Raw genomic sequence first — 24584 nt, forward strand, 5'->3', positions numbered from 1 at the left:
ATAAACCCAAATATCATACAATTGGGGAACCTGTTTCCCCAAAATTTGAAGCTTTTTTCTCAAACGTAACTTATTAAATGCTAAGGATAAATAGTTTCTTTTGCTTTATAATAAATTTAAAATGGGTAAGGTGATAAGTAGGATGCATTCCAATCTTAATGAAAGGGGGAATAATTCTAATTAATAGTGTTATAGTACATTTTTGGAACAAGTTGGGATTTTTTGGCAAAATAAAAACCCTAATACTGTGTTTGGATTAGGGAGGAATCGGAATTGGCAAGAGCCCATTTGATGAATATATGGACTTTTGTTGTTTGCGTTCATTTCTACAACCAAATATAATTTGCAAGATACAGGTTTTTTTTTTCATATTTGTGAAATAATAAAATAATTTTGGGGATGGAATAGTAGTAATGACTAAATTGAAACCCACACCTACCAATCAAGACTATTCTTCTACAAAAACTAAGAAAATTGCTAATGATACAGTTTCTTGGTGCCCCTTGTAAAAATGCATCTTGTATGAGTGTAGCTTTGCTCAATTCAAGGGTATAAATGTGCATTAATTGTTAAGATACAAATCATACAACAAATCAATTTTCTATACATTGCTTAAATTGTAAATCATTTATTTGCAACTAAGCAAAGCCACAAACCCTAGATATTGACCTCTATTCATTCCCATATTTCCCAAAATCACTTCATTTTCTATCATGTGAAGTGAACAGATTAAGGTCTATTTGATAACAACTGAAGTGGTTGAACTAGGCGACTTCTTAAATTGTCTTTTAGTGAATAGGTTATTAAGTGGGCTGTGAGTTCATTAATGGTTGAGTGGCAGGCATGATGGGTTGATTATCACATCCCTAAATATTTTAATTACAAACAATTTTTAATTCACTAAAAGACAAAAAAGTAATAAGTCAGTCAGTTCAGCCACTTCAGCAAAACATTAAACAGACATACAATGTGACACAATAGATTTTAGGCCGTGTTTGGGTTGATAAAAAATAACAGAAAAACAGACATACAGTGTGACAAAAAGGATTTTTTAGTGCTTAGAAAAACTCTGTTATCTTCCATCAAACCAAACACAGCCTTAGGGCTGTTACTTGCATCTTGACAGACAGTGGGAAGGCAAGGCAACACGTAGGGTGTCTTCAGACCCCCGACCATGTTGACTCGTGGAAGATACCCACCTTGTTAAGGTCTCTTCCGGCTAAACGACCCGTCCAGTAAAAGATTTCTTTTTATTTATTTATTTTAAAAAACTTTAAAAATTTATAATCGGAATTTGGTTTCCAAGGGACAAACTCGTCATAATCGAAAAGCGAGGGGATGTTGAGATAAATACAGTTTTGTTGTTTAAAAAGAGCTGAGGTTGCTGTCTTTTGCGGGTGGTCTATTTAATCGTCTTTTTTAATGTTTTGGGAGGCTTGTTTGGAGGTCTGGCGAAAATTATTTTTATTTTAACAGACAGAGAGAGCGACGCTTTCGTGGCTGTAAAAAACTATTATTTATATTTATTTCAATCCTTTATATTGTTCCACCAATTGGTACTGTTATTATTCGCACTTCGCTACGGTTTCAGTTTCTCGTTGAGAATCGGAGAGGAATGGATTTATATCGATGTCTTTGAATTCTGTAACGGGGAAGTGTAGGATTACTTCGAGTACTTTTCTGAATTGGTGAGTTTTCTGCTCATCAGATTTCATGGTTTTGATTTCGTGGGGTTTTAGCTTGTTTGCTACTTAGTTTTGACAATTCGCTGGGTCGTGGACGTTAGGGTTCCTGGTGATTTTGTTTTTCTTCTTCTTCTTCTTCTTCTTCTTGTTTCGTTGTGGGTGGATGGGGAGTTTGAATTTGATTTTGGTTCCTTGGTCATCTGTGTTGGGAAAATTTTCTTTTGATGCTTAGTTCGTGAATTGCTGTCCTTTTTTTTTGCTTTTTTTTTTGTTTGATTGGGTTTTGAGTTTGATCAGCACGGAGAGTGAAAAGATGGTTTTTGTTTGGCAATTTGCTTACTTTCTTATTCCTTGTGATATTTTTGAGAATTAGGGTTTTGATGATCTTTTTCGAGTTTAAGAAGTTGCATTTGATTTTTGAGCAGATTTTAGGTTTATGGTTAATGGATTTTTTTTAACTTTGAGGTTTTTGCTGTGTTCAAGTACGAATTCTCCTTTGCTGTTACATCCTTTTTTTTCATCCTTTTCTTCGCTGTGTTGGATTTATAAATTCGTTCGAGTTTTCGTGGGTTTTGTCTACAGCTTATTTATCATAGTTTGACTTTTACTCTGCTGTACTACTCGAATTTCTAAGTTTCGGCTATGACTTGTTGCTTTAATTGGGAAAGATGAGTCTTTTTGTTTTGTCGGAGTCTCGGAGAGCAGAGCAGGGCTTATCTGAAAAGACTTGCTGTCTATGTTACATTTTTTACTCCTTTCTCATCTTTCCTTGCTTGCTTCTTTTCTATGCCTTGCATGGATTATTGCCGTTCCTTAGGTTAGAATTTAGAAATTGTTCTCTTCACTGTGGTTTAATTAAAATCTTTCTTGTTTTTTGTTGTTTCTTTGGTTTTTGCTTATCCTTGTTCTCTATTGTCTGACTAAATTTATGCTGTTTCTTTGTAGAAAATTGAAGGTTTTCTGAAGAAATTCTGGACTAGGAAAGCATGCACTCAAAATCCGATAATGGGAGTCAGTTAGAGCCCAGTGCACAAACTGTTTCTCCATCGACAGTAAGTGCTCAACCATGGTGGCGTCCAATTGGGTATAAAACTGTTTCTCCTGTCGTAGGAGAGAGTGCATCAAAATTACCTCCATTGGAGCCTCCAAGTGGTGGTGGGGGAACAAAAGCTGGGCAAGCGCAAGAAAATGGTGGCCCAGAAAACGGAACTGATGTTAGTAAAGAAACTCAGACAAGTGCTGCACCACAGTTAGGTAATTCCTCAATTCTGTTATTCATGCTGTCTCATGCTTTCTACAATTATAATTTCTTAGAGGAAAGTACATTTATCTTCCTTTGGATCAGACGACCCTTTTTTCTAGCTTCATAAGAGTCCTCATAAAAAATATCCTTTTTGACAGAAAAGGCTCCATGACTCCATCTTATAAGGTTTTTACTTGTTAAGCACTTATATATGTAAAATGCTGCACATTTATTGAGAAATAATATTAGGCATATTTCTTTTTTTTTGTTTTTTTAAATTTCTCAGGGTTTGCGGAATAAAGTTTACAAACTTTTGTTAAAATATTCAACTGTGGCCACTGTCACTGAAAATTATTTCATATCCACACTCAACTCAACATAGCCTTGTCCCAACTATATGGGGTTGGCTAGATGAATCCTGTTTTGTCATTCCACAAACTCTTAATATTATGAGTTTAAACAGTCATCTGTGTGTAGGTTTCTTAGTAATGATTAAACAGGATTTCCAAACCAGGCATCTCCTTTTTCCTTTTTTGTTGAAAAAGGTAAGAAAAATTTTCATTGACTGTAAGAAAACAAAAAATACTACAACGTATAGCACTATAGCCCCCTGAACACATAATTCTATACCCTGAGACCGTACAACCATACATAATCTTTACCAAAAAAGACTGCTATGGTCCAAAAGGCTTGTAAAGACTCCCTTAGCCTATGTTTGGTTTGAAGGAAAAGGTAGGGAAAGGAAAGGAAGGACTGGGAAATTTATACAAGGTTTGTAAAGGTTTTCCTACCTTTCCCTTCATTTCCATGCATTTTCCTTCAAACCAAACATATCCTAAAGATTGGATGAACAGACAGTCAACAGTATGTTGAACCACAGATTTTGTTGATTATTCTCTCCCTGTGATGCCTGCACTTGATTGAAAATTTGATCATTTCTCTTCTTCCAGATGTTCCATATGATCACAGCTGGTATGGAGTCACATATGATCCTATCCCTCCTGTTTAAACGAGCCTGATTCCAGATCCAAAGAAGATCTGATACTGATGCTTGGAAACAAACCATTACCCTGAAGGATATCAGAAATCTGGCTCATAGAGCATATGACAGATGGCAATGCAGGAGCAAGTAGTCAGCTGTTTCCATGCATTGCTGACAAAAAACACAGGTTACTGAATCCAGTGATATTCCTCTCCTGACCAAACTGTCCCCTAACACAGCAGGCCAACTTTGATGGGATATGAGGAAGCCATACCATTGAACAAGGAAATAGAGAGGAGGGTGGACCCAGCAGATGGTTCCATGATTGTAAAAAGACTTAACTGAAAAGGCACCTGAAGAGTCAAATTTCCATACCCTTTTATCTACCTGATTCACATCAATATCAACTCTTTGAAGCAAAGTGTGCAACTCTACCATTTGATCTACCTCTAAATCATTAAGATTACTTCTAAGAACGGGATTCCAAACCTCTTGACCATTGGACACCTGAAAACATTCAGTCGCTAATGAATTTCTGTTCCTAGCTGCCCAAAGTAAAGCCTATGCATTCCTCCAAAATCTGACTCGCTGCCCATTACCTACATTGTGTCTTATACCTGTTGCAAATTGGCCATAGCTCTTCTCCACCCCTTTCCATAGACAACAGCCATATGAGATTACCTGGAAAGACCCAGGTCCCACTCCATATTCCTTGATCCATATTTGGGTACTATTGGACCTCCTTCACAGACTATCAGGTTGTTCATTGAAATGCCAGTGCCATTTCTCTAATAGGGCTTCATTAAACAATCTCAGTTTTCTCAAACTCAGTCCACCCGATTTCTTGGGAAAACACACCCTGCTCCAATTAACTAAATGAAATCTATCTTCCTCCCTCTACCCTCTCCACGGAAAATCTCTTATCTTCCTTTCTAACTGAGATGCCACTTGAGTTGGAATTGGGAGATGCAATTCCTTATAAAAGTATCTCAGCTTCCAAAATCCAATTTCTGATAAAACCTTTTTTTTAGTATTGTATCCCACATCACATAGCCTTGGAGATGCACCGTTACCCTAGAGGAAGCCAGCAGTTTACCCAATAAGTCTACAAGAGTTTCCACTCCGTGTATAGCACCCATCACCACCATCCTGCTCTTGTTTAGGTTAATGCATAGGCCCAGCACCACTTTAAACCATGTTAAGATACGTTTTATATGTATTATTTTCCCTTGAGATGTCCCACAGAAAAAGCATATCACCCACAAATTGCAAAAAAGAAAATTTCTCAGTCCTTTCACTTTGAAAACCCTCCAAAAGGTCACCTTCTGCTGCCCCAGAAGCAGCTTTTTAGAGTGTTGGCAGCATATATGAAATATGAATAGGCATGGGGCAGTGGGTCCCCCTGCCTCAAACCTCTTGAACTAAAAAAAACTGCCCATGAATGGGTATAGGGACAGTGAATTTCCCTGCCTCAAACCAGGCATCTCCTCTGACACATTTCTTGCCATTTACACCATTTCCTCCTATCTTAGTAACACTCACTTCATTTTTTGTGACCATATCTTCCCTTCATTATTGAATATTGGGGTTAACATGGATTTGAAAAAAATTGATGTGGTCTTTTTAGATGTTCAATTATGTTTTTTATCAATAACTGTGAAATTTCATTAATAGAAGAGAGTAACTAGTGAATACAACAAATGTATACAAACAGTGAGAGATAAACCCTCCTATCTCTTCCTCAAGAACTCTTTCTTATTTTTACAATTGTGCCCATAATAGTTGATCTCTTCCCACCCCTTGTTTAGATGTTCAATCATATATAAGTAAGTAATATCTGGAAAGCATGTTGATGAAGTGTTGCTTGTCTGCTTATTTTCTAGTTGTTAAGTTTCCTACAAAATCATGTCAAAGAAAAGGAAAGGCTCAGAACCATTTTAACATATTTTACAACCATTAAGCCAAATGGTGTGTAACTTTAGGATTTCTTTCTCTCCACAGAAAATGTATCAAAGTAAAATGGATCTGAGCAACAATCTATGGAGAAAGCATCTTTATGTTATTTAATGCATTTCCCATGAGAAAATGCTATTGTGCAAAAGATGTTGACGAACTCTTGGTTTTGGTAGATACTGCACTTTGAGCAAAAATACATCTAGGGGAAAATGAGGCCTGCTGCTTAACTTTATGTTTATACAATTCCATTAAAGATCAAGTAATTAAAGTTTTAAATTTTATCTCAGAATATAGAAAAGTGCTTCAAAAAAATGTTAACATAAAAAACATGTCCAGAAGACACAATTTTGTTACTGATCAAAGGAAAATGATAAAACTCATAAAAAATACATGCTCTACTTTATATGCAAGGGGGGAATAATGGACATATAGAGATTCCTATATCAGTGTTTTGGTATAAGACTTATAGGCCTATTGGCCTGTGAAATTAAATTTTAACAAGGTTCAGTTAATAAGCTTTATGTTCTCTCAACTGCTTGGTATCATTTGAATGTGTTCTGTCCAGTAGAGTGGTTATAATTATATTATATGGCACTAATGATGATTTTTCATTCAGGCTCTAATGGAAATTGTGGACAAGAGAGTCCACATATGCAGCATGGTTCAACTACAGTACCTCATACGACAAGTGAACCCCTTGTACCAACTACCCAGCTGGAACTTGTTGGCCACTCAATTGTAAGTTTTTTTTTTATTTTTTTCCTTTTATGGACTCACTTATTACTTCTTGTTCATATTTCTTAGTGCACATAGTTACTGCAGTTGTTTATAAATCATTTTTTATCTATATTGTTATGGACTCGGCACCTAGCATACTTTAAAGTATAAAAGAATAACAAACATATTGCAATTTTGTTTTGACTCTTTACAGGCTTGTGCACCGTATCCATATTCTGATCCATACTATGGGGGAATGATGGCTGCTTATGGAACTCAGGCTCTGGTATGTGACCAGTAAAATTTTCACATATATTCAAAAGTTACTGTTCCTTTATGAATGGCTACCTTAGTTGGTTATGATTTGGTATTTGTGTCATTGTTATGTGGAGCCACCCCTTTTATCCCTTCCAACCAAAAAGTAAAACCTGAATAAAATCTGCTTTCATGTATTGGGTTCTGTTATTGTTGACTCCGATATTTCTGAATAAACCTTGTGTTTTGTTGCTGATGAAAAAAATCTGAATAAGATTCTGTTATTCTAAAATTTTACTCAAATTTAACCTGCTATTTGAGTTATCAATAAGAGGTCCCTCTTTATGCTTGCTTGTTTGTCTGTTTGTTTTTTTTTTTTTTGCTTTTATTTTCCTCATGAGGATGGAGCCTTTTGAACGTAGTTGGCAGGAACTATCAACCATGTGATAAGAAAATCAACATCTTTTGGCAAAATAAATATTCAAGACCACTATATCTTACCACAACTGCTGCATAGAAAAGGGTAGCCAGTGTACAAGGCTCCTTTAGATGTAGGGTCTGGAGAGGGACAGATATGCGCAGCCTTACCCCTGCAGATACAGAGAGGCTGTTTCCAAGATCTGAACCCTAGTCACCCAGGTTGCAATGAAGCAATATGATTGAGATATTGACATCTTGACGGTTTGGCTATTGATAGCATGATCTTTCCTTTTTTCTAATAGAACAGTCATTGCTTTGTATTTAAAGAGGATAAGGTGGAGCTTAAGTTTGATGAAAGTCTTTTGCTGAAATCTGGTGAATTTGTCATTAGTCAGCTCCTTTCCAATCCTAGAGGGGGAGTTATATTCTGTGCCACATTAATTATTTTGACTCTGACAAGGCAGAGACACTTATTCTTATCCATGGATTAAAATATGCCAATGATCTACTCTTGGGGAAGTTGGTGTAATGAGTGCTTCTAGAAATATTATGATCTTGGAAAATGGGAATCGAGAAAGGAAGGAATAAGGAGGCTGTAAATTGTAAAGCAGAAACTATGCTCTAGTGTCCTCTTTGAAGATCTTATTTTCTTGGTACCTGGAGAGGCTGGCGTGGTTGTTGAGCTGGTAAATACGAGGCTCAAAGGGCAGAAATATATCCATAGGTTGTCTGTTTTGGTGAAATGTATTTTTACCATTCTATTAGATTATCCTGCTTTTTTGTACTTAATATAGCATTTTTCTTTCTTGTTTAATTTTTTACATTAAAAACCTAATTTGAATGAATTATAGTGCCCCTTGAGGGCTTGAGTATTTATGAAAGGGATATCTTCTACACTATACTACTGAAGGCTACTAGGAATTTTTTTCTCCAGAAATTTGGTTGAAGACATGAACTTTTCTCCCTGATTACTTTGGAAATTGTGACAGGCACATCCTCATTTACTTGGGATGCACCACCCTAGGATGCCTTTGCCTCTTGAAATGGCAGAGGAGCCTGTTTATGTGAATGCTAAGCAGTACCATGGAATCCTGAGGCGAAGACAGTCACGTGCCAAGGCTGAGTTGGAAAAGAAACTGATAAAAGTTAGAAAGGTATTATTGGTGCTGTGATCTATCAGTTTGAGATATTGGTGTCAGCTTGATTACATGTCCACATTTCTGGGTATTGGTTGTTTGCCTTCCATTATTTGCAAATGCAATGATTGTTGTTCATGATGAAAATGACACATCATGACTTGCTATTATGCATTGTTATTCAGAGGTCAAATCTTTATAACCGTTGAAGTCTAGGTGCCTTATTGATTGCAGTAGTGAAATTTATTGGCCTTTTTTTTTCCTACAGGAGCCAATAAGAGTTAGATATCATCGAGTAACAACTATTTCCAGTTTTTCTTCATTCATGCAACCTGGCACGAGAATAATAAGGGTTATGTAAGAACTCCTTTTATTTATTGGGTGGTAAAACCAGTGATTGAAGAGAGGTGCATTTCAAGTCTTGCATCGCCTAGGCCCAGGCAGCCATTTTAGAAAGGTGCACACCTGGTGCACCTTGCACCTCAGCCCTTGTGGCTGACTGAACCCCTTGAGGCATTGATAAAAAAAAAAAAGAAAAGAAAAAAAAAAGAAAAAAACTTGAGGCAAACTCAAATAAGTTCATGCTAAGGTCTTAAATTTTTAATTCCTACATAAACAATTGGTTTTATAATTTCATTTTAGTTCCTTATCTTTTAAAAATGTCTTGTATTAGCAAAAAAGGGGTTCTACTCCACTCCCGCTTGCTTGCTTATGTTTTGAGAACTCCGTTGTTGCTAATGTATTCTTTATTTCATCCTTCCTAATAAAAGTCATTTTTTTTACAGATAAGGAACTAAAATTAAATTATAAAACCATTTTTTTTTTAAAGTAGGGATAAAGAATAAAACCCTAGCATGGACTTATTTGGGCTTGCCTCAAGGGGCTCAATAAATGGTAGCTTGTAGAATTAGAATAATGCTATTGGGAAAGAAATAAATTTTGCATGCTTAAATTATATGTTATGTTTAATTTTATTTTTACATTTTCACTTTGCATATGCTTTATGTGTTTTTTTTGAAGGTGCATATGCTTTATGTGTTATGTTTATGCATTTCAATTTGAGCTAATAGGCTTTTAAAACATTTAGTTTAAAATCTAAGTATGCATTTTTTAATTAATATATTATTTTTTTTTGCTTTTTTTGCAATTTATTTTTTTATTTTTTTAAATTTTGTGCTTTGCTTTAAGAAGGCGCACACGCTTACCTTGTGCTTTGTGCTTTGGATGCAAAAAGCCCCTTGCACTTTTTTTGTACCTTTCACTTTAACACTGGGTAAAACTTTATTACTTTCTAGGCCCGGGAATAATACTAGTGTGGTGACAGGTTGTTTGCTTTTCATTATTAGCAAAATACAATGGTTTTTTTCTCATGATGAAATCATACACATATCATGACTTGTCATTGTGTATTGTTGTTTAGAGCCCATGTCTTCAATTGTTAGTCTAGGTCCCTTCTTCATTGCTATAGCCAAGTTTATTCACATTTTTCCTAAATAGGAGACAGTAAGAGTTAGATGTCATTGAGTGATAACTATTTCCAGTTTTGTTTCATATATCTATTAGTTGGCATGAAAATAATAGGGGATGATGTGAGAAATCCTTTTATTTATTGGGTGGTAGAAGTATGCTACTTCCTGAGACACAAGAATAATACTAAAGTGGATTTTAAGGTAATGTAGGCCTTAAGTTGGTAAAAAAGGAATTGGTAATGTAGGCATTATATATATGTATGTATGCAATCCTAGAAGTACTTGGGAAGTGGAGGGGGATTGAGACAAGAAAGATAACTGAGTGATTGAGTGATAACTATTTCCAGTTTTGCTTCATATATCTATTAGTTGGCATGAAAATAATAGGGGATGATGTGAGAAGTCCTTTTATTTATTGGGTGGTAGAAGTCAGGTTAATATGCTGGATGGGGTGTATCGGTCTGTATTGTTGAGCGCTTCTTCTTTTAATCCTAGGAGACAATAAGAGTTAGATGTCATTGAGTGATAACTATTTCCAGTTTTGTTTCATATATCTATTAGTTGGCGTGAAAATAATAGGGGATGATGTGAGAAATCCTTTGATTTATTGGGTGGTAGAAGTATGCTACTTCCTGGGACACAAGAATAATACTAAAGTGGATTTTGAGGTAATGTAGGCCTTAAGTTGGTAAAAAAAGGAATTGGTAATGTAGGCCTAAATGCCTTATATATGTATGTATGTAATCCTAGAAGTACTTGGGAAGTGGAGGGGGATTGAGACAAGAAAGATAACTGAAATTGAAAGAAGGTTTGTTATAGTTAACATGGTTCAAAATATTGATACAGGTTAATATGCTGGATGGGGTGTATGTATCGTGGAGCGCTTCTTTTAATTTGTTTTTCAAACCTGTTCAGGGGGGTCAGTTTAAGGTTTGTCTACCCCCTGAAACAGGTCAAACCCTGAAACCTATCCAAAAAGGGTGTATCAGGGGGTTGCCAATACGATATGTAGGGGTCGATACTTCGCAAAATTTTGATCCTTGATAGTTAATTAGGCCGTGTAATTGGATTTAGAAGAGCTTTTGTGTGACACAAGAAACATAACTTGAAGGTGAAAGAAAGTTTGTTATAGTTAATTTTGCTGTGCAATTGGATCTAGAAGAGCTTTTGGGTCTGCAATATCCACTAAGCTATCTGGAGAGAGAATATTAGAAAATTTAATATCTTGAATAGAAGGATCTTTTAGTGAAACTTAAGGGGAATATTTATGATGTTAAAATGAATAAGGAGCAGTTAGGGAGTAACAGGACAGATTGTATTTGGGGGGCGGATGATTAGTGGGAAAACTGATCTAGTATGTATGTAAACTGATGGGGACAAACAGGTAAGGTAGCAGAAGCTACATAGGGATAATGAAGTTCTTGGCACAATCTCTTTGCAATAATATATCCATTCTTTATCACTAATCACTAATTAATAAAAGCGAACAGTTAACAATCAAAAAATAAATAAATAAATGAAGGGGGTAGTTAGGTTAAAACCTCAGTTTCACCCAGTGTTGTCAGGCTTGGACTCGATACTGTGTTACTATTCCTTATATTGATACAAACAGAAATTTGATCCCTGTGAGGCATTGGTCTTGAAGACAACAATTGAATGTCTTGTATGAAGTAGGTAGCTAGAATGTTTACGAGAAACAAATGGAGCAGTCAGTGAAGGGTCGGTAGAAATAGAAGGTTAGTGATATTTCACCCTCCTATTGGCTATAGCAATAGAAAATACAACAAATCAATTTTTAGATAGATTTGAGCATCCCAAAGTTACTAAGGGCTCGTTTGGGAATGCTGAGCTGAATATTCAGCTAAGCTGATCTAGCCGCTTTGAAACACTTTAGATAAGCTATTCAAGGAAAATTTGGACTCTCTGTGTGAGGCTCACCTCAAGAAGTGAGAAGCGGCTGCGTTCAGCCCTTCCAGACAAGCACTAAAACAAATGAAAGGGGGAATAAATGGCTGCATAGACTCCCAAGTTGTAATTAATTGGCCAAGGATAGCAAGGCGATGTGGCAGCACAGACAAGCAATTGAGTTAAATTGGCTGGCTATGGGAACAGGTGTAATCTTTCAATGGGTGCAAAGATCAGCAAATTATTGGCAGATGCTTTGGCTAACATGGTTCTATTGGGAACAAATGTTTAGGGCCTAGTTGTATTGATCATTATTTGAGACAGGTGGCTAGTAGAGCTTTGTGTATACCCAAGTCATTTCTGATTATACTGATCAATAAATAAATAAATCAACAAACAAATGGCTGCACCCAGATTTGGAAACTGACAGCAGTTTTGTTAATTAGTAGTTTCTAATTTTATGTTTCAAAACCATCGTTTATTTTATTTTGAAAGTTTTCTATCTTCTAGAAGGTCTATAATTAGTAGTTTCTAACTTTTTAGGAAACTATTAATTTATATCAACTACTGTTTTGCTCAGGTTCTTTTCTTAGGTGCTTCTAGGATCCCTATTAGAAATCATCTGTAGTTTTAGTAATTGCAAAATTTCTATTTAAATCAAGGATTTGAGGATTTCTACATAATTACATATACATGTAAATCTGTCCAAAACAATAGTATCGAACGTGTTATTTTTTGTTCATCTCTATAGGTGCTGTTTTTCTTGTCCTCTTGAAATCAGTGTTAGAGAAACTTGTGATTTCTGTGCTCTTATTATTTTCTAGTATTTCTCTGCCAACTAGAATAAACCTAGCATTTATTATTTGGAAATTTCCCTATATTTAGAACATACTTTGTTGGATTTTGAAGCAAGGCTACCTATCTATCTTGTCTTGTATCTACGAGGCCCTGCATTAATTAGTTAGTTGGTCTTTGGCGCCTTCCCACTAGACTGTTTTCTCATTATTTTTGTCCCATTTGATTTCTCTAAGCTGATGGACAAGATGGGGCAAGCATGCCCTGAACGTGTCATAGAAGTAGGGGAATCTGGGTCTTGTTTTGAGTGTTTTACTGTATGAGATTGTCTTGGTAAATGGGAACTATGTGATCATGTTGGACACCATAAAGGACTACATACATATATTACATATTGGCTTTTGTTCACTGCTTTTTTTGGGGGGGCGTGGGGGGGGGGAGGAAAAACAGCTTAAGCAGTTGGTAAAGTTATATTGAAGCCCCCCCCCCCCCCCCCAAAAAAAAAAAAGAAAAAAGGAAAAATATATTTTACATATTTTGGTATGATCATAAGTGGAGTCATACCCAATGGTGAAGGGTTTTCTTAAGACTCATTTTAGCTCAAGGATGAATACTGTACATGTTTCTTCTCAATTGTCTCTCTAGTGAATAAAGAGAAATCAGAGAAAAACGGAAAAGCCAGAGGCAGGGAGGTGGCGCTAAATGAATGTTTAGTTGCTTGTGTAATTTTAGTTATATGTATGAAGAGAATTTAAGCAAGGATTATAAACATAATGGAATTACATGTTAAGTGGAAGATAATGTTTTTTTCCCTTTTTTTTTTTCAGTTTCTCTGTGTTCTATATATTTCTATCATAGTTTTCAAGGTCCAAGGTTAGGCTAGATGATATCCCTATATGTACATTTTATGAGAATCTTTATTTGTTATGTGTGACTTGTAACATCAGTGTTCTCATAGCAAGTATGTTTTCATAGTGTTAATTTCCTGTATGCAAACTTGAATTATGTGATGTGTGGATTGCCTTGCCATTTTCTACAGCCTTACCTTCATGAATCTCGGCATTTACATGCTATGAGAAGAGCAAGGGGTTGTGGGGGTCGTTTTCTTAACACAAAGAAACTCAATGAGGAATCTGCCAAGTCCATAGATGAGAAGGGCAATGATTCTTCTGCACCCCTTTCTACGCAATCGGCAAGCTCATCAGCCTTAGAACCCTTACCTTCTGGTTGTGCAACAAATGTGAATTCCTCCAATAATCAGCAAGAAAGAAAAGGGTCCTCGGTCCAGGATATGCACCAACAACAGACCTACTCCAATGGCAATGGCTGCTACCAACATAATCAGGGATTTCCATTGTCCAATTTTCATTCCTCTCTCTCAGAAGAGAGAGCGGAAGAAGGAGACTATTTGGGCCAGCAGAGGGGAAGTATTCCTGTGAATCAGGCCCCAAATAGGGCCCTCACCATACAGTGAAAGCCGCCCCTTGCATGGGGTTGGTCGGTCTCCCCAGCGTCACTTTACTGGTCATATCTGCTACCTCTGTAACCAATTTAGTGGTGGTGGTCTTGCATTCATAATTTTGTAGCTCTGTGGAGAGGTTTCTCTCGTGCGTGGCTCCTTACATCTTCCATGGAAGAGGTAATAGAACGTGGCACTGGAGGCATGAGGCCCCCCACGTAACCAGGGAGGGAACCCACTATTATCTGGTGTTTCTCAGGCAATTCATTCTTGGCTTGGTATTTTTGCTTTTGTTTGGAGGGGAATAGGCAGTAGGAATGTATTGGTGTGATGTGCCACTTCTCTAGTCCACCATCCACCCACTGCCACTTCCCCATGTTATCATGTACAAAGAAAGTAATGTAGTAGACGAAGCAAATGTGAAGGATAATGAACAAAGATCTGTTTTTCCTTTCATCTCTGTCGGATTTGAAGATTCCGAACAATTAGAACCCAGGTTTGTGAAAATGTCTCTGTTTAAAAGATGAAGCCTCGTTGGCAGTAGATCTGTTTTCTAAAATGAATGAAAACCTTGCTCCTTTGTTATATATGCACTTGTGCATGTATGAAACATGTACGCGTATGTACACTACACATACAGTAGAACAAATTGCCACTCTGGTTACCATGTTGATTCTGAACTTCTGATGGTGATTTTAAGAAACAACAATCAGTGGAGTGGTCAGTGTTATTATGCCTACCTACCAATGTGTGGTTTGATTGATCCGTTGGTACTTGGTCAACTCGAAAGATGGTCCAACAATCAGTGGAGTGGTCATGTTTTGCTGTTGATCACTTTGTGTGTGTGTGTGATTCTGTAAAATCCCCTTCAATGTGAATGTGATTGGTGTGTACCTTTGTCCTTAAGGTGCAGGGAGGGAGCAAGGGGGTTGTTAATAACCCAGTCAGTCTTTAGAACACAGAGACTCTGGTGCCAGGGCCTGCTAATGTTCTGTTCATGAGAACGGGGAGGGGGGTCCACTGAACCTGAAAAAGAGGATTCGTACCCCACTTGCCTGATGCCTAGCTTAGGTTCCCTACTATAGACCTGAAAACTGAAAAGGCTGAGCTTCAACTTGCAGTCTCAGTGTTCGTAGAGGTCAGAGTGTTTCTGAGTTCTCAGTTCAACTTCACACGGAATACCAGTAGACTAAAGAGAATCCCATCAAAAACAAGAAAAAAGGAACAAGTGGGAGGTAAAAAGGTCGGCAGTCGTGGAAAAATACAAGCCGCACGAAGAGAAGACCCCCCCTTGTCTCGTGCACCGCAATTGACGACCCAAGCCAGTCGGCCAACTTCCCAAGACCAAGAGTAGTAACAGCTGGCTACAAGACACACCTCATCGTCGGTTCCACCACGTCCGACTTCGTGGAGGCAACAACTCGTAAGAAGAGCTCTTCTAATTCATTCTTTTTCTTTCACGACTGTTGTCCAGGTGCCGGTGGCATGGGGTCCTTAGTCCTGGTGGGGCCTGTGACAGGGTGCGTTCACAACTGTTGTCTTCGAGTTCTTTCGAAGCCACACTTCAAAATCATCCATCTGTATTCTGTAGTGATGTTATGCTTCAAGTCAAGTGTCAAATTGGGTTTGTGGAAAGCTGGCGTTTGAACGCTGGCGTTTAAACAACTGGTGTTTGTTTAACTTTTTTACTTTCTTTTTGTTTTAAATGGTGAAATGGTCCCAGTCCCAGAAAAAAGCCTATTGCCAACCAGGAAGCACTGAGCACCGACTCGAAACTCGTCCATATCCTCAAGCATCCGATGTCATTGTCCATTAATTCAAGGAATTCTCGTTTCAGGGCCGAAACATCAAACCATGACGAAGAAACTCCTTTGGTTTTGTGTTTGTTTTATTTTAGGTGGAAACCAATTATCAAATGCTAGCCAAGCCGGCATACGGATTCAATCCTTAGTCAAACATTTCATTTCTTTTTCATATCCAGTGGCTGGCTCATTGCTAATTATCCTTCCAAGTCTGCCAGTCAGGTCAAAACAATTTTTAAGCAGCCAAAAACCCACTTAAGATCAGGTTTGTATAGTTAATTAGTATCACTGTTGCATTCATATTTTATTCTCCTCTTTTAGCAAGGATCGAGGAAATATCTAGAAAGCAGGATACATATGTATGTACTACGTAGCCCATGGACCATCAGCCACAATCTCCATACTAGGAAAAAGAAAAGCAAATTTCTCTGTCAGCCTAACTCTACTACAGTAATAGAGGCCAAGAGCTAGTTTCTTATCTCAGCAATAAACAATAAAAAATGTGGGGGGAAATAGAACAGCATGTGAATTAATTTGGGATTTTTTTCTGGTTTATTGCACTGCAATAAGAGATATATCACCAATCCTCACTCCTTGTGTTAATAATCCAAAACCGAAAGCCGAGAGGCCACCGTTAGTACTAACTAGTTCAATGTCAATCCGCTCAATATCATGAAGATGTTTTAATCCCATATTGACCATCTGCAAATGGGTCGATTGCATACATGTTTATTCCTCTTGTCCGGCCTGGGGCCCCTCCTTTGATGGAAGAAACGTCAAGCACAAACCTGCTCAACCCACATAGGATGAGAATTTATTTGGATATCAGAATCAATTTAGTGGTGGCACAGTTTAGCTATGCTTACCAGTTCTTCGATGTCTTTCCTAGTTCAGAAGCTCTGCATTGTATCAAGACTTTCTGATCCATTTCTGATTCTGAATCTCCCAAAGGAGCATCAACCATCTTTTGAGCTGGATGGGATTTTTAAGGTCTCAGTAATTGAATTCTCAGAGAGGGTTTATACAGCAAACAGAATACAAAAGAAGAATTATCTCATTGGAACTAAACAATACAAGAGTACTCACATTGTTGTTGGGTGGCCTCCATGCTCACATCTAGGCCCAACAGTTTCTACATCAAAGATTCATATTCAGTTATCAGGCCAAGTGCTTAGAAGACATTAGCCAACTTGCCAAAATTGACCAAGTTTGAGGTATAAAAGGATTGAAGTATATATGTAAATTTAGTAAAGAAGAAACAAGCACCTTAAGGCTCTGGTAGCATGTTTCCAAGTCATCGTTTACCAAAATATGATCAAAAAGTCCTGAAGATCTTCCTAGCTCAAGCTCTAATCTTGCATTGCAGAGCCGCTTTTGGACCTGTTCCTCTGTTTCAGTGCCCCTATAACAAAGCAAGAGTTTATTTAGACCACTATACCATAATAATTTCAGTCCTGATATTACAATATATTGGACTTTCAGCTGTATGACTAACCGAGCACGAAGTCGCTTCTCAAGCTCCTCAAATGAAGGTGGACAAATGAAGATGAAAACTGCATCAAGAGAACTGACCCTTACGGACCTGGCACCTTGAACATCTATGTCGAGTATGCACCTCTACAATAAAACTGAAGGCATATCAAATGTGGATATAAAACATTTTAGCATATCAGAGATAATAGGTAAGAACACTGTCTGCGCATGAAATTCATGCATATAGTGTATATGGTGACCCAAATGTGTCATCCTAATGCAAGGTTGGGCCATGGATAGGTTATAGTTCAATCCCACACTGTTCCAATATTGAAAATTAAGCCCTATGTTCAGCTGGTTGGAACTTGTTACAGTGTGTGTGCAGTGGTTTAAAATATTGAAGATTAATGATTATCAGGAGGTTCTCCATTTATCTCAAACAGTAATACCTTTCCTGCGTCAGCTACAACCTCAACAGCTTCAATGCTGGTTCCATACAGGTTTCCATGAACAGATGCAGATTCTAAGAACTTGCCATCACGTATTTCCTTCTCCATTATGCTCCTTTCCGTGAAGTGATAATGGACTCCATCCTTCTCCTTGTCCCTTGGAGCTCTGGTTGTGTGGCTCACAGAGAACCCAAACATGGATGGGAATTCCTTCATGAGCTTGTTTATTAATGTTCCCTTACCAACTCCAGAGGGACCACTGATAACTATTGGCTTAGGACTATAACCTCTAACCCCTTTACTCCAAGCAACCACATCCACATTCAAGATCTTCTTCTGCTCTCTAATAAATGGTGTGTCCACCTAACAATAATAAAACAAAGATCTAACAGCTTAGGATTGTGGGAATGGGTCATAAATTTTAGATCACCTTACACTTAATAGAAAATGGCAGGATGTGAACTAGATTATTATAACTGCATAAGATCAAAGTTCATCTGAAATTGTTGGATCATGGATCTATGATAGGTTTAGAACACAAACCTCAAGAAACCAAGCACAATCTTCTGGGGTAGAGTCCCTCTTGAGAATCAAGATTCTTTCCTTGTTCAGAAGCACAGCCGAATGACCCTTACATGGGGTGGGTTTTGTACCTAACACCTTAGGAACACTCCTGCCAATTTTACCATAAATCAGTGATTCCCACTCAATCTAGATTCAAATGTATCAATGCACGAGCAAGAACTCACCATTTCCCTGTTGATTTGTGGAAAACCTTGACGTCAATTGACAAAGTTGAACCATCAGAAGATCCACCAATGACAAACTAAACAAAACACAAGCACTCTCGTTACAAACAAGAATAGGGGAGATTACACCAAAAAAAAACAAAAAGAATATACAATCCTCATGTCGGATTTGCTTACAATCTTTTCACCCAAGATAGTTGCTGTCTGGTAGCCTCTGGCTTCTGAATCAAGCCCAACTGCGAAAACTTCCTTCACATCATCCGAAAAGATTTCTTGAACTTCACCCTGATCGTCAAAACCCAAAATAATTAATGCTCGGTACTAGTGTACAAAAATATCAAAGGATTGGAATTCTACAAAAATACAACAATATCCAAGATCTATCAGTCTACCAAAATTGCATCTTTTATTTATTTTCTCACTAGGTTTATAATGTCAGAAGAAAGTGATAATAGAAGTTCAACCAAAAATAATAATCTCACCATGGAAAATCTAGCTCTCCAATTCAAGCTTCAACCTGACGAAGAGGTGTAAGAGAAGGAAGAGAAGATCAGAAACACAAATACCACCATTTTCCATGGATAATATGGAAATAGAACAGAGCACGAGTTGAAGTCCATTAAGTAAACACAAGAAATAACAGCTAACATTCTTAGAAGTCAAAACATGAAAAGTTAAATGAAAAACAAAAAAGGAAATTCAGAACCCAGATGCCCATATTACAACGAAACTAGATAAGAAAATGTAATTCCACAAAGTAAAATAAAAAAAAAAGGGAGAAGAACATAATGGCCAAGAAAAATAAAAACAGAGGATCTCCTTTCTGTGAAAACATAGGCTATTTATTCTCAGACAAACATATACGTATTTTTCCTAGATTTCACAAAACCATTACCAACCAACGAGGACAATAAAAAGAAATCCAGGAAAACAATGCAAAAGCAACGGCGTGGTGCATCTACTTACCAGGCAGAAAGAAATTTAAAACCCAGTTGAACCTCGATGGGATTTTTTGATTAATGATAGTGCAGAGCTAAAATCAATGACAAGAGTAAGGAAAAACAACAAAAATATGATTTCAATGAGACCAACAACCGCTAAAAGAAGCGAAGGTTTTTTGTTGCTTTCTTCTCTCGAGAGGTGAGTTGCTGTTAAATAGGTCAATAATCAAGCCTAAGCCTTTGAGTCAAAAACTCGAGAGTCCTCTCAATTCGAGTATCTGGGTTTCAAACTTCGAAAGGAATTAGGAAAGAGTGAGTGGAGAAGACTGGAATGGGTCTGAAGAAACACGGTTTGCATTCATGATTTCATGGCGTATATATGTAAGGAGAGACGGAGAAGGGAGAAAAAGGGTCTTCAAGAAAAGCTGTCTTTGTCCCTCCCCTGGCCCTCTTGTCTTTACCTCCTTTTGAGTCTCGTTCAATTCACCAGACCACAAAACCGGACTTCATAGCCCGGGTTTTAGGAAGCTTCCTTTTGGGTCTTTAATTTATAACCAATAGAACTAAAATGCTTCTTTTATAAGCTCGACACCATCTTTGCAAGCTTAGGGTTTCTCTCAGCTAGCAGCCTTTGCACCCCCTACTTTTTAGGGTTTTCTTTTCTCTTCAAATTTATGGTGGGGTGGGGGAGGATATTAGGGAATGAGACTTGGGATACTTAAAAATGAATCTGGACCCTCCATAACTTACAACTTGCTCTATGTGATATAAATCAGGACCCTTCATTGACTAGGTCCCAACAAACACATGGGGTAAGGCAAATCAGGATAATCAGATGGTTTTAAATAAGTCAATGTGGGGGATTATTTGTAGAGTTATGTCTCTCTCTCTCTCAATCTTTATTCCCCATCAAAACTAATCTACTAGGTAGACCCATCAAGTGTAGGTTTGGAGGCTGGAAATATTGGACATGTTAGGACCTATTTGTGAATGGTGTCCCCTGACTAGACCTGGGCTGGGAAGCCCGATGGGCTGGCCCTGGCCTGTTATTAAGTTCGGTTTGATCATAATTTTAGGAATGCAGGTTCGGGCTTTCTCAAAAAATTCCGGCCTGAGCCCGAGTCAAACTTGATACTATATATTAAATAATAAAAATATATTTTATTTAATAAATATATATATATATATATATAATATTTTTTCTTTGTTTTTCTTCTCTTTTTTTCCAAGTAATAATGAGATGTTTATTATTTTTGAGTTTTGAAGGTTTTTAATATAAATAAAACATTTTTTTATTAAATAAAAAAAATTCTATTTTCAAATTTTTGACCGGATTCGGACTCGGGCCTAGACCCGAGCTCCAGGCTTTATATGAGGGATGGGCTCAGGCTCAAGATTTAGGCCCAATGGCTGGGTCGGGCTCAGGCTCAAGCCTGAATGTATTCTGTTGATACATATACAAGCCCGGCTCGAACCCGGCCCAAAAACAAGTCTACCCCTGACCCAAGATTCAGGCTTTGGGATGAGAGCCCGGATGTGGATTACATGATCAGTAGCCGGGGGCTCACCGTGGTCGTACAGCTTTGCATAGTCCGGATCCGGATCCGCTACCCACAATGCTTTCAACATTATGTATGGCGGTACATTTCAATTAGGATTCCAATCACAAGATATACAAGTTTGAGATGTGCGGTTGTAGTTCACATTAGAAGTTATGTTAATACCATCTTGTGTGTGTGTGTGGCAGATCCTGTGTGATTAGCATCATCCCTCATTTCTTTTCCGTTGATTATGAACATTAACAAAATAATGAAGGGATAATGTGGTCCATATACGCATATATTGGGCCAAAATTGGGAAGATACCGATCCAATTAAGGTTTTAGATCCAATCGGGTTATGGCCAAATTTAGTGTATATTTACTGCATTCGGAATCTAAAACTGGATTCAGTCGGAGCAAAGTCCGTTCGAACAGCCATTAGAGCCTTGCATTGGGAATATCTCCCCATGAAATAAAGCATAGAAGTATGGAGATATTCTCAATGCAAGGCTATAAAGACTGTTCGAACAGTGTTCAAATGGGCTTTGCTCTGATTGAAACCGATCTCTCGGAATCTTATTTGAGTGGAAGATTGTTATGGTACTTAGGTTGCGTTTGGAAGAGGTGTAATACACTTATGATGTTTTACACTGAATCATATATATAATGATCGTTGCATTTTAAAAATCGATGTAAAAATATGTAAAGTTTTACATCAATAAAAAATTTAAAGGTGATAATGTTTTACATCTATTATCTATATAAAATTACACTCCATCCAAACACACACGAACCTGAACTGGAGTGTAGTTTTACGTCAATAATAATTACACTCTTTTACCAAATACATACAAAAGCAAACCGATGTAAATTGTTAATGCCTTTTCTTGGTGGTTTGTAAAATTACACTCCATCCAAACACATGCAAAATTACACTCTTTTACTAAACACATACAAAAGCGAACCGATGTAAATTATTAATGCTTCTTTTACGTCGATAATTTTACATTGGTTCTTGATTTATATCGCATCCAAATACAACCTTAAGCTCAGTTTAAAAGAAATACAAATACAAATATTTACAGTCCAAATATACAAAATACAAGATTTTACACTACATATTTGTATTTATACTCCTTCCAAATGGAGGAGCCTCGGTACATGCTCCAACTTCTTGTGCTCGGCTCAGATTGGGCCGATGTGATTGTTAATGCCTTTTCTTGGTGGTTACCTTTTATATGAAAAAAAGAGGAATTATCTATACCCGTATAAATGATGACTATGCTCAAAATAAGTTTGGATCATATCTTATTCAAATTCAAATTTGATCAAGTAAGAATTGAATTCGGATACTTTCTTTGATGTTAATAAATTGGATCAAATTAGAAAAGTGGATCCAAGGATCGGAATATGTCATTACAATTTGATCAAATCCATAAGTTATGAAATATTATATATTATATATTATAATTGTAATTACCATGGTAAGGCAGAAGTTGGTCAATCTCCGAAGGTCCGAAGATGATGGCATAAAAGAGAGAGAATGTGAGGAAGAGAGAAGAGAAGAGAAGAGAAGAGAAAAGGGAGGATCCCCTTGTGAGAAACCCTAGGTCAGAGTTATGATTGTGTTGTCTCTTTGAGAATGATTGTTCACCCCTTTTTATAGAGAGAAAGCTAAGGTTATCAAGGAAGAAGTTCTTTCTTATTAGGAAAGGGAATCATTTCCATTAGGGAATGAGTATTCTATCCACATGCGTAACTTAAAGGTGTACATGTAACCGGTATCTATTCATGTTATATCGTGATTCTACAGTTTTGTAATGGTATCGGATTCATCGCAGCTTTATGCATGTTTGGGTTCATTGGAAATCCATGTGTGTTTGGGGTTCATCACAAACCAATGCATGTCTTAGTTTTATCGCAGATTCGTGCTAGCCAAAGTTTATCGTGACTTGCCCCAAGTATGAATTCATCGCAATTGCAGATCTACAATGAATTCATCGCAAATGTACGAGGGGTTCTAAATTCATCGCAAGCATCAACATAGTGTTGGTTTGACAACTTTTATACTCTGAGGGTCTTAATGACCACTATATACTTACAATAATATTATTATATTATATAAATAATACAATTTTATATTAATAAGCTTTTTTTTTACTCAATCCAAATTGAATCGGATTCAAATCATAGTTTTGAAAATAGGACATAGTCTTATAAAATTCAGAGTAGTCGAATTTCTTATGGAATTGGATAAGATATAGCCTTTACCTAATTTGATCCCATCCGTAATCCGTTTGCAGCCCTAACCAACAAATTTAATTTAATTTTTGGTAAATGCTAGTAGCATAATACATGGGAATAATGTTTTATATGATACAAGAATAATCCGTGACCACACAACTTCCCTTGTATTGCCACGTGTGTGTGGTGGTACTTTTTTTATCTCAACTTGCATGAAATGAGAGGCTGAAGTGTTTGAATAGCATATAGAATGAACACTGTACTGTTAGTATATTAAAAGATGCATCAGATTTTCAGTTTGTTAATTGATGTGTGTCTCCTTCTTAATTTCAATAACGTGGATTATTAATTACAAATTAAACATTATTTATCTCCTAAATTAGATAGGAAATTAAACCCAAATTTACTAAATGAGTAGTGGTTTCTAACCAAAATAGGGGCGTTGTTGCCATGTACTCGATACGCTACGTACGCTATTGTCCATATCAGCTTATTCTCGATCTCTTTTTCTCATGTTGCTTCAACCCCTTTAGATCTAATTTTGTACTTTTAAATTAAAAAAAAAATGAAAAAATGAATCATGGGATTATTTAAACTCACAGTCAATTCAATGTAATTTCTATTTATTTAATTATTTATTTATTGAAGAAACAATATATTTTTATTAAGAAACTGAATGTAATCACTTCTCTATAAATAATAAAACACGGGCATCTTTTTAACATTAGACTCTGCATTGCATGGGCCTCTACTTATATCTGAAAAATAATTAATCAATAAATTGGAATCTTAAACATGATAGTGAATAAGATATTATTTATCAAAATTCATCGGTGGATTTTGATTGGTTAAAACTTTTTCCATACCATATCTTTCCTGCGTCGTAGATTTTTCCATCTAAAAGAGAAACTTTTGGATATCCAAGATCAAACAGTTATAAAGAATGAAGGTTCTTCCTGCACGACACATTACAGCCACGCACGTTTATGAGGACAGCCAAAGTTTTCCCAGCTGTCTTGTTGGAAGACTAGAAATTAAATATAGGGTTCATTAGGATTGCTCATAAGAATGCCCAACCCGACCAAATCGACCAATCCGAACCGATCCAACCCGAGTCAGCCGAGTTTTCATCAGTACCGGTCGGTTTCGGGTTGGGCAAATATATAAACCGATATATCGGGTCGGTTTCGGTTTTCCTGTGTGAAAACTGAAACTAACCCAACCCGAACCGAACTAGTAGACTAGTTCGGTAGTTCCTAGTTTGAGTAGTTTCCTACTTAATTATAACTAGTCTTCTACTAGAACTAGAAGGCCCATTATGCAATTACAATTAGAATAGGCAATCTATCATAGTTTCTAACTTT

General features: G+C 36.9%; 2 protein-coding genes across 3 annotated transcripts; one reads left to right on the forward strand and one right to left on the reverse strand.

The window, feature by feature from the left end:
* The first annotated feature begins 1395 nt into the window (after nucleotides 1-1395).
* Nucleotides 1396-14565, forward strand: LOC104597408 (nuclear transcription factor Y subunit A-1-like). 2 transcript variants are annotated; one of them, XM_010258908.3, is made up of 6 exons: nucleotides 1396-1688; nucleotides 2631-2939; nucleotides 6483-6604; nucleotides 6798-6869; nucleotides 8248-8412; nucleotides 13603-14565. In XM_010258908.3, exons 2-6 carry the CDS (start codon nucleotides 2672-2674, stop codon nucleotides 14035-14037), a joined length of 1062 nt encoding a protein of 353 aa, XP_010257210.1. In that variant the 5' UTR covers nucleotides 1396-1688; nucleotides 2631-2671; the 3' UTR covers nucleotides 14038-14565. The 2 variants fall into 2 exon arrangements, with proteins under 2 accessions (XP_010257210.1, XP_010257211.1); XM_010258909.3 differs by lacking the exon at nucleotides 8248-8412.
* A 1660-nt stretch (nucleotides 14566-16225) lies between these two features.
* On the reverse strand, nucleotides 16226-19931 carry LOC104597407 (guanylate kinase 2-like). Its single transcript, XM_010258907.3, has 11 exons — nucleotides 19462-19931; nucleotides 18978-19012; nucleotides 18673-18780; nucleotides 18496-18572; nucleotides 18290-18419; nucleotides 17747-18109; nucleotides 17320-17441; nucleotides 17091-17226; nucleotides 16911-16956; nucleotides 16691-16796; nucleotides 16226-16612 (listed from the first exon to the last, which is right to left on the reverse strand). Exons 2-11 carry the CDS (start codon nucleotides 18978-18980, stop codon nucleotides 16495-16497), a joined length of 1209 nt encoding a protein of 402 aa, XP_010257209.1. The 5' UTR covers nucleotides 18981-19012; nucleotides 19462-19931; the 3' UTR covers nucleotides 16226-16494.
* Between the last annotated feature and the right edge of the window lie 4653 nt (nucleotides 19932-24584).

Source organism: Nelumbo nucifera, chromosome 7 (genome assembly GCF_055504915.1).
Source record: "Nelumbo nucifera cultivar China Antique chromosome 7, China Antique-T2T, whole genome shotgun sequence".
Taxonomy (NCBI): domain Eukaryota; kingdom Viridiplantae; phylum Streptophyta; class Magnoliopsida; order Proteales; family Nelumbonaceae; genus Nelumbo; species Nelumbo nucifera.

What these genes read in the sequence shown, in the direction of transcription:
- LOC104597408 (XM_010258908.3), top strand. Translation starts at nt 2,672, where the DNA reads ATGCACTCAAAATCCGATAATGGGAGTCAGTTAGAGCCCAGTGCACAA. An exon ending in AAGTGCTGCACCACAGTTAG is followed by an intron (nt 2,940 to 6,482) that starts GTAATTCCTCAA and finishes TTTTTCATTCAG; the next exon opens with GCTCTAATGGAAATTGTGGA. An exon ending in AACTGATAAAAGTTAGAAAG is followed by an intron (nt 8,413 to 13,602) that starts GTATTATTGGTG and finishes CATTTTCTACAG; the next exon opens with CCTTACCTTCATGAATCTCG.
- LOC104597407 (XM_010258907.3), bottom strand. An exon ending in CTATCTTGGGTGAAAAGATT is followed by an intron (nt 18,573 to 18,672) that starts GTAAGCAAATCC and finishes TGTTTTGTTTAG; the next exon opens with TTTGTCATTGGTGGATCTTC. An exon ending in CATGCTACCAGAGCCTTAAG is followed by an intron (nt 16,957 to 17,090) that starts GTGCTTGTTTCT and finishes TCTTTGATGTAG; the next exon opens with AAACTGTTGGGCCTAGATGT.